The sequence below is a fragment of the Lolium perenne genome, chromosome 3 (genome assembly GCF_019359855.2).
Source record: "Lolium perenne isolate Kyuss_39 chromosome 3, Kyuss_2.0, whole genome shotgun sequence".
NCBI lineage: Eukaryota > Viridiplantae > Streptophyta > Magnoliopsida > Poales > Poaceae > Lolium > Lolium perenne.
Window position 1 is genome coordinate 106,607,757 of NC_067246.2, and position 9,736 is coordinate 106,617,492.

Genomic DNA, 9,736 nt, shown 5'->3' on the forward strand with positions numbered 1-9,736 from the left:
ATCTAGCCGAGCTGCCGATGTTTAGCTGTAGTCTCGGGCATCCTTGTATCTTGGTTTTAGGCTATAGCTTTGCATCACTTGTGCTTGCATCGGTAGCTGGTAACCCCAGCTTTGTTTTTCTTTCTTTCCTTCGGTTGTTTCGTTAATGTCAGGCTCGTCGAGTCTTTTGTTTAAAAAAAGAACCAGGATAGAATAGAACTCCAGGTTATAAAACTCGTTACCTTTGTATATGATGGAGATTTTGTTCCTATTGTTCTAAGTCAAGATTCGAAGCTGCAAAATGCACATATAACGTTCTTCAAGACCAATTTCCAAGATGCTGTCACTTCACTTCTCAATGGTATTCCGAGCATGCAAAATCTCACTTTACAATTTTTTTGTTTTGCCGTGGGAAACTTACAATTCAATTTAGCTAATGTCATCTATCCAATGACCTTTGTCTTTTCCTTAGATCTACAATGATTGTTGTTCTTTGTGTTGCAGACGCATTTGCCGTTGAATAACACAGGCAAGTTTTCACATCTTAGGGTCTTACAATTGTTAATGGGTGTACGGCTTGAAAACGTCGACAAGTTTCCCTTTTCCATGCCGAGGACAGCTCCGTTTATTGAGAAGTTAGAGATCCATGTAAGTAGCCTTCTTGGTTCTTATTCATCAATAGATATGTTAATTTTTTTGGTACCACACCCTATTTTCTTGTACCTAGTCTACCTCGTTTTCTTTCTTGGTAGCCTATGCTTCACTTGTTGCCGGGATGGATATCAAAATATTATGTCACGGGAAATTGAGTTGGACATTTAAAATTCGAATAAAGAGCCCTTCGTACATGTATAATGGACGAATGTTTACATATGCACATTGTGTGCTAATCATGCATACCCTTTTTTGATCTTGCAGTTTGCAGGCGGTGATAATAGTTGGTTTGAGAACAAGGGTTCAGGCAGGAAACACGTTGAGCAGTGTGAATATAATTATCTGAAGAGTATGTATATGACATGATATAAAGGGGCAATAGGTCAGCTTGAATTTCTTCTGCATATTGTGGAAAATTCCCCTGCACTGGAGGTATTAACTGTGGAGATAGCTCAACGGCTTTATGGAGATCTCTTCTCTGACATGTATATGAAGATAAACTTAGCAGAGCAACAGCATGCCTTGAGCGCTGTGCTCTGCAAAAGCCTTCTTTCGTCAAATGTGAAGCTTTGTGTTAGTATTTAGTTAGGAACTCAGGACTGCTTTAGACAAAGCAGCTGTGTATAGGAAGGAGGTCGGCAGAGCGTTCCTTTTTATATGTTTCGAATAAAGGTTACAGGACGCACCTGTATTTGAGGTTGTGAGAAGTATGACTTGGCTCCATTAAGAAAGGCTAGTTTCCATGAGGGCGTACCTTTCTCTTTTTTTGAAGAGAAGGATTTTCATGAAACTCAACAGCACTTTAAAAAGAGAATCGTGCACATAGCATCGCTAAAGTCTGAGATAGCATTTCTTTAATGAGCAAACTACATCAGATTGTGAGCTAGACAAACATCTTAGAGTCAATGGTCTATCTTGTATCCTAGAAGCTGGCCTAGCTTTGAAATGCTATTTGAAGTTCACACAGCTTGGGAATATATAAGATCTTGTGATGATCAAAAGAGGTGCTACCGGAATAGCTGGAACCAAAGGTGCTGTGCAAAATTTGCTGCTAGAAGAAGGTTGAAGGCCTCGGCCTGCAGCACCGAAGTAGTTGCAAGTGAAATTGTTGAGATATGAGAATGACCGGAGGGTTAGATGGTTAGCTTGAGTTGGTGGCTGTGTTCGAATTTCCTCGGACGCTGATTTGCGGCTCATTTAGCTTCTTCTATGAGAATATGCCCATGGATCTCTTTTTTTTTTTGTGGAGATATAGTTGAGAGCTCTGTGCGTGCAAAGTTCCATGAAGAAATCTGTGCAAAAAAAGATGCTCTAAAAAGACCATTTTAAAGAAATTTTAGAGCACTGCATTTGTTTTTGTTTTGCACAGAGCATCGAGAATGTCATTTTATCACGAAAATATGCACCTAAGTAGAACACTCCAGCATATTTGTTGCCAAAATAATTTCGATTTTCTTACTATTTACTTTCAATTTACTGTTCATGCAAATGCATATGAGCTCTGGGAGAAGAGCCTTCTTCTGGAAAGGACAAAAAGCACGGTTAAAGGCGGTGATTGTTTGGTGGCATGGAACTATGTTTGCAGAAGTTTCGAAGAAGGGGGGCTTGGTATCAAGAACCTAGGTATTCAAAATGAATGGTTATTGACAAAGTTTGTTCATTGCCTTTTAACTGAACCAAACTCACCCTGGGCAAGATGGGTAATGGCTGCACACTTGCAAGGCAATGATCTTGCAGATAGCTCAGCTGGACATACTAGAGCCTGGAGACAGATTAATGGGCTAGTTGACATATATAGGAATACAACATGTGTGCAAATTGGGGACGGAAAGTGTACCTCCCTATGGAAGGATAAATGGAGTACAAATGGGCCCTTAAGAAATCAGTTCCCGGCTTTGCACTCACATGCAATAAGACCAAACATCTCAGTAGCGGACTGCTGGAGAGATGGGACGTGGGTTCTCCCTCTGAAGCACATTACCTCGGACAGGGCTGAACGGGAAAAGGAGATGCTCATGTCCTTCCTGGACACCTGTATTCTCCAACCCTCTGATGGTGATAGGAGAGGATGGAGAATTGATATGACTGTCAATTTCTCTGTTCGAAATATGTACGAGATCATGAACTGGGGAGGAATAAGACATGGTGAGTGCAGACACCATATGGTCGTGTGCGTCACCAAAGAAAGGAAAGGTTTTTGCTTGGCTGATGATTAAGGGCAGGATTAAAGTTAGATCGCTTCTTTTCCGTCAGAAAATTGTGGATGATGAGCTATGCCCCTTTGGTGTAAAGAAAGGGAGACGGTGGAGCATTTTGTCCTGAATTGTCGGCAGACTACTCAAATCCTGGCGCTCCTCGGGATAGACCTGACCGATCTCGACAATTGTTCAGACCCGGAAAAGAAACGTTGGGACCTTGTCATTACAGCATCCCTATGGAGCATTTGGCTATCTAGAAACAGGAAAGTGTTTGATGACATAGAAGTCCCACTTCACATTGCTGCCAAACAATGCATGGAAACTTGCAAGCTTTGGTCGCATAGGGCCAGGAAGGATGAGAGAGATGCACTTCTTCTCTGGTGTTCAGAGTGGCATATTTGACCTCTTCTCTCTGTGTTCCTCTGTACATATCACTAGTTTTTCTTTCTCTGTACCCCCCTTGTGTTCTACGGTTGGTGTAAAACCTTGAGCTGCCTTAGCTCCCTTTAATAAATTTTAGGTAGGGGTTTTCCCCTTCCAAGTTGATAAAAAAAAGAGCTCTGGAGCTGAGTTGAATTTCCACGACAACATAAACTATATCTAGTCAAGTAGAGTTTCTACCATTCTTCGGCATATTTTTCAGTTCTCACAAATTGATAAATGTAAGCTACATCAAGAAGGGGACAAACCATATTGGTTACTACACTCACTAGAGTTACACATGGTACAACAGCAAGCAAAATATTCAGGCTAGCTTGCTCCTCCACTGTTCTGGCAGTGAAGCTCCAAACACCTGGGCCAGAATAATCTTCTGCATCTTGTTCAGTCTGCACAATTGCTCAACCCTGCCAGTGTCGCCATTCAATAGCCTGCGCCCATCACCTGCTGCCTTTCTCCTAAGGGAGCAGAGCTGCGCCGATGGATCGGTTGTAGCCACTCCATCGGCATCAGCATCAGCTTCGGGTTCATCTGCTCCCCAGTCTAACTCATCATCGGTCATACCTTTTGATGCCTCATTTGTTGATTCAGGGGCTTCCCGGACATCATCTTTCGCTGCAGCAGTCTCTGTGTGGCTGTCAGTCCCCCACCATTTCAGAGTTTCAGAAGACAGGCCAGATGAGGGGAATCCGTACTTGAAATCATCCATATAGGTGGGGATGTCTTTGGGTTGGCTAACCGAGAACAAGCTTTGTGACCCATTTGGTGCATTTTGTCTACCTGGTACTTGTCCTGCCTTTGCACTTGCACTGCCTTGTTGAGATTTTGGCACTCCTTGGAAGGCAACCAATGACCTATCAATATAACGAAATTAAGGATCAGACAATTGCTGCAAGTTGTTTCTTCAGTACAACAGCATGAAGAAATTATCATTTGGTTCATGAAAGGTTAAGAGAAACTGTAAGACCCTGCATTGTACCATGAATAGGGAAATGGAGAGGATTAATAACATTCAAGAACCTCAGAAATGTACAACGATGTATGAAAAGCTTTGAATGTAAAATAGTCCTGTAGAACAATGGTTTAAACAGAGACCATACCAAACCAGGCTACCACTCCCATAATCCCAAGCCCTCAGAGAGCAGATGGGTAGTTGAACCCTCAACCAGTAACTTATTACGTACCGTTAGATCAAACCTGTCCCATGCCATTCAACCATCCGCCCAAACAAAGGCATTAGATCTCCCCACGGAAATGAAGGCAAAAAGGAAATTTCGACTGAGATTGCAAGGGAAAACGTAAAAGTTTTTTTTTTTCGAATGTTAAACGTAAAAGTTGTGATTTGGTTTCTGCTTGGGAAGAAAAGAAGCAATCAAGAAAGTTTGGAAACAAGGAAACAATCAGGAACAAAAGAAGCACTTTTTTTTTTCCTAAGCAACATGCATATACAAGGAAGATCCGTAGCAACGCACAGGTATTTACAAGTATAGCAGACAGGGAGTTGTCCTTTTGGAGTAGAGATAGATACAGCTGACAAAAAGGAATATTTGCCTCATCAACAATTCCTTCAAAATAAATAATAAAAATAGTTCCAATATTTTCTCACTGGACAACTAAAGTCAGAGACCATTCTATGTTGTTCAGGGTCAGGAGCAGGAACCTTACTATAATCAGTAACCTATAAATAACCTTATACATGAATAAATCCTGTTGTAAAATTAGTTATTCCTATTCATAATAAAAAATAATGCACTGCATCAAATCCAACACTGCTTTGATAAATAAGTGCACAACAAATAGCGAATGCACTATAACTTAGTACTGTTAGCAGAACATGCTATGGATGATCTCAAATAGGCACCGGGAGTAACCAGGAGACATTTGTGCCCTGAACCGCCCCTGCGCCACAATAGTTAAGATTGCTCTGGTAATACAAGATCCGTATTTACCATGGCAGATAATAACCTCCCCACGTACATAATAATAGAGCCCATATAAAAAGCTCTAACCTAAGTATTCTTCCTTCACCCTAATCTAGAAATTGGACTTGTCATGTCTTAAATAAGACACCAATATGCAACTGTAAGATATTGAAAAACTTTCCACTTCAGGAAAACTGTCACAATAAAATACCTCACTGAATTGTATTAGTTCTTGAAAACAGCACTAGTAAGTGGTTGTATGTTCCTAGTTAGTTAACATTCAGTGTTTGTATGAGCCTGGTTAACCTTTAGAGGGATTTACTGTTACAAGAAAGAGAAGAAGTTCTCATACATGGAGAATATCAACGGAAAGGTACTCACGTCGTTGATGAGCCAGAAGAGTCCTTTTGTTTTGCAATTTTTGACAACTCAAGAAGTTCCTTGGCTTTCTCTCTTTCAGCAGAATCACCAGCCTTCCCCGAAACAATCTACAAGCACAAATGTTCAAGTAACAATATAAATTATGCGATTTCAAAGGTGTTGCAAGAAAACCATAAACGTGAGATGCTTTATAACATTAGAAAAGGACATGCTATGAATAAATGTTGCAAAGGCTGTATGGAGCAACACGGTCACCTCTTACCAACTGCTTGAGTTTTGTTACGGCAGTTGAATCCTAATGTAAACAGAAAGCCTTTGGCGTTTGAGTTATTCTCATCTAATATTAATAATTTTCGGAATCTATTTGAATTGGTGATATTTTAATACCACGCCCTTCCAAAACTGAAGGATGTGAAAACAATGCATGTTTTTGACATAATAAATACAGCACGTGAACACATTCATGTTTACCCATATCTATACTGATATTACCATATAAAATATAAATATGTATGCCTGAGAATTGTGGTTCGCTCGGTTGGCTAGGTCCGTGAGTACCTGCCCAGCCCGCCCGCGTTCGAGCCCTGGACTCCGCAGGGAGCTCATGATTGTTGCTCCTTTATAAAGAAGCTGCTTCCCTGAGGGTCTATTTCTCATGTACAGGTCAGATCTATCAATTCCTACCATCCTAGACGAAGCCAGAATCCAAAGGGCAAACAACCACCCCATGGTGAGAAGTTACTGCTAAGGGGGCTAGAAAGATGGCGCATGTGGCGCAGGAGGTCTTCGGGCAGAATCACGGACGGAATCCTGTGAGGAGGGGGATTACCACCTAGTTTGGTTTCTGCAAAAACTTGCTGAAGACAAAGCTGCAACATCATCATCTATCATCGTTTGTCTTAGCTATCTTTCTCTGTAGTGGTGTGTAGCCTGAAAACCTGTAATTTTGGTTCAACTACCTAGCCTCTGGTTTGTTGCTTGGATGGTTAGGCTTCCTTCTGGCCTCTTTTTAGTTTCAAGTTGAATAGATTGCAGGTTTTGTCCTGGTTTTTCATTTTGAAGTTAGTTCCTTGAACCATGTAAATGTTGTGAGTGACTCTCAGTTTCTAATGAAACTGGGGATCCCCTGTGGGGTTCCTTTTCTCGAAAAAAAAAAACTATGAAGTAATAATATTTTTCTATTTATACGCCGAAGAAGAGTAGGTAAGCAAGTACTTATGATGATTTTGAGCACAATTTGTGATATTTGTCCCCCCTACGTTCTGGTTCAAGCTCCGCCTCGGACTTTCAAATTTTATATAAACATATAGTTACGGGAGACGAGAACACATTGTCGGTCTGTAGGCAAGCCATGTGGGTGCGCAGGCAGCCCACCCGGGTTCGAGTCTTGGGCTCAGCGGGGTGCTCCAGGTGTTTTCTTCTATAAAACCAATGCCACCTGATTGGTCTAATTTTTTATAGTAATGGGAGAGCAGGTTAGAACTTCCAAATGACCCTGAGCATGGTAGAGGTGTTCTCGGCTCACACTAAACATATTAGGTTTGGTTCGATCATTCTACGTAAGTATCCCTCTGTCGGTGCTAGATTCTGGCAACAGCATGAAGCCATAATTAAAAGTTCAGGTTTTTAGAAACTAGGCAGTGGGCCTGGATTTTTTAAAAAAAAATTAGACACATAACCCCTGATTTAAGTTCTAAAATTCTATCAAGGTTTTTTCGCTGGGATCGTGTCATTGCTGAAGAAAAATAAGAAGAAGCAAAGCGAGCTCCTATTCTCATTTTCACTGAAAGACATCTCTCAGTCAGTTAAGTCCCTGTGTGTTTATAGCAAGCATTGAACCAAAAGATATCTGTGGATTCGGTTGGTTCCTGTGTTTACAGCAAGCATTCACGCGGTCACAGGTATGTATACTGCTAGCTTCATTCCCCTTGTTACCGCAGGGGGTCCCTCAGGCACTTAAACATGCAATAAATCATCACCAAAACATTAAAGCACCATAGCAGCAGCAGGAGGAGAGTAGCAGAGCAGAGCAGAGAGGATTTTGACCTTCCGATACGGCCACCTGACGATCCCGTGGGTGCGGCAAATCCTCTTGAGGACGCTGGTGCAGACGCCTGCGGAGAAGATGAGCAAGGTGACCTAGGATGGAGGCGGGGAATGAATTGAGGAAGTGGAGGCGGGGTGGGCGTGGTTACCTAGGATGGAGGCGGCCTCGGCGATGGGGAGGGAGAAGAGCTTGGAGATCTCCTCGTACGACAGCGACGCCCTCGTCGGCTTAGGCTGAACCGGCGGCAACGGCTGCGGCGCCGCCGCAAGCTTCTGCTGCTGCTGCTGGACCGGGGGGAAGACCTGGGTGTGGGCAGCCATGGGGATGGGGGAAACGTGCATAAAAAGCGCGCGCGCGCGAGAGAGAAGATTTGAAGCAGGCGGGAGCGGGAGCGGGAGCGTGAATGGGATTGAATCGAATGGAATCGAATCGAAGCGGTAAGGTAACAAGGAGGGACGGGGGCGAGCGGCGGTGCCGTGCGGCGGCGGCCTTCCCTTCCCTTGACGGATCTGCTGCTGCTGCTGGCCGGATGTCCTATTTTACAGACACCGACCCACAGCTGGGCCTACTTATTGGCTTTGTGCGTTGTGAACTTGTGATCGGCGAGACCGCATCGGCAAGACACCCGTTGGCTAAACTATTTCACTCATTTAACTTTTTTGTGTGGCGTTCCTCTCGATAGCACCACACCTCACTGTGTGGCGCCCATGCGAGCGGCGTCACACATCCATCCGACGTGGCGTGTTTGACGCTGACCAGCCGACGTGGCAGGATGTGTGACGTCGTTCACATCGGCGCCACACATTGAAACTTATATGTTGAAAACATCCAGGGGCTCCGAACGCTTAGTCTAGCCGTTTTGGCGAGGTTGTTTGTGTGGCGCCGACGACATGAGCGTCACACTTAACAGTGTGGCGCTGATGCCATCGGCGCCACACAAACAGGCTCACCAAAACGGCTAAGTCCCTGGAGAATTGTCTTACAGTATGTTTCTGGCCATTATGTTGTTACGTGTGGCGCCCATGGCGTCGGCGCCACACTGTGAAGTGTGGCTCCCATGGCGTCGGCGCCACACAGTGACTTGGGTATAAAAATCAACAAAACTGCCTTGGCATGGTTGCAAAGTGACTGCTCATATCAATACCAATTTATACACACATCATACACATAGCACACATCATAGCTCACATCGTAGCACAAGATTCATACATTTTTACATAGAATTCAAACAACACGTAGTAATGACGATATGGTCCCAATCTAAGATTTCCTTCCTCTCCTCGTGGGCTTCTTCCGGCGCATCCGTTGTGGCGGCTTTTCTACCTGCACCTCCTCCTCCTCTGAAGATGACGGCTCATTGTTCCTCATCCTCCTCAAAGCTGATCTCCACGGCGGGTCATCATCGGACTCAATCACAGTCTTCTTTCCTCGGTTCACATAATCGTCCGGAGTGTAACGGTTCAGAGCCTTGCCCCTTGGCTTCAACTGGTACGCACACCGTGTGGCTTGCTTCTTTTTTTCGATAAAGGATGCTTTATTACTTCTAAGAAGCAATTACATCCAGCCTCTGCATAACCAGGATGCACACAGCCGTTTTGTTGTCTCAAGTCAAAAAGGATAAATAATAAAAACTTGGCGAGATACATATCGGAACGATGAATCATATGACGCCTAAGGTGTAGGTGGGGCATCTATCCGTAGACTATGCTGTCACCCATGTAGGGAAAAACTATCCCTCTCCATAGCCTCCAACCGTGTACAGACCTTCATAAATAGGTCTCGGTTCTCCACTCGCTGAAGAGGTAACCACGAACGGAGAATACATGTACATCTGTAGATGACCTGCAACAAAGAGCAATTTTTGTCATTAAAGATCTTGTCATTTCTACATAGCCAAAGCGTCCAGATAACTGCTAGCGCCCCCACTCTAAGAAGCAACTTAAACCTTGAATCGATACCATGAAGCCAATTGCCAAAGACATTAGCGACACTAGTCGGAGGATACAGGGTAGACGCTACTTGGATGATTGACCATATAGATCTCGCGAATTGGCACTGGAAGAATAAGTGTCTGATGGTTTCGTCCTGATGACAAAAAACGCACCGTGTACTTCCAT

The 9,736-nt window shown here is 43.7% G+C and overlaps 1 protein-coding gene across 1 annotated transcript; it reads right to left on the minus strand.

The window, feature by feature from the left end:
• Window positions 1–3,402: 3,402 nt before the first annotated feature.
• LOC127342095 (uncharacterized) lies at window positions 3,403–8,164 on the minus strand. The gene is made up of 4 exons (XM_051368036.2): window positions 7,768–8,164; window positions 7,619–7,686; window positions 5,573–5,679; window positions 3,403–4,123 (listed from the first exon to the last, which is right to left on the minus strand). The coding sequence occupies exons 1-4, from the start codon at window positions 7,958–7,960 to the stop codon at window positions 3,577–3,579; spliced, it is 915 nt and encodes a 304-aa protein (XP_051223996.1). The 5' UTR covers window positions 7,961–8,164; the 3' UTR covers window positions 3,403–3,576.
• Between the last annotated feature and the right edge of the window lie 1,572 nt (window positions 8,165–9,736).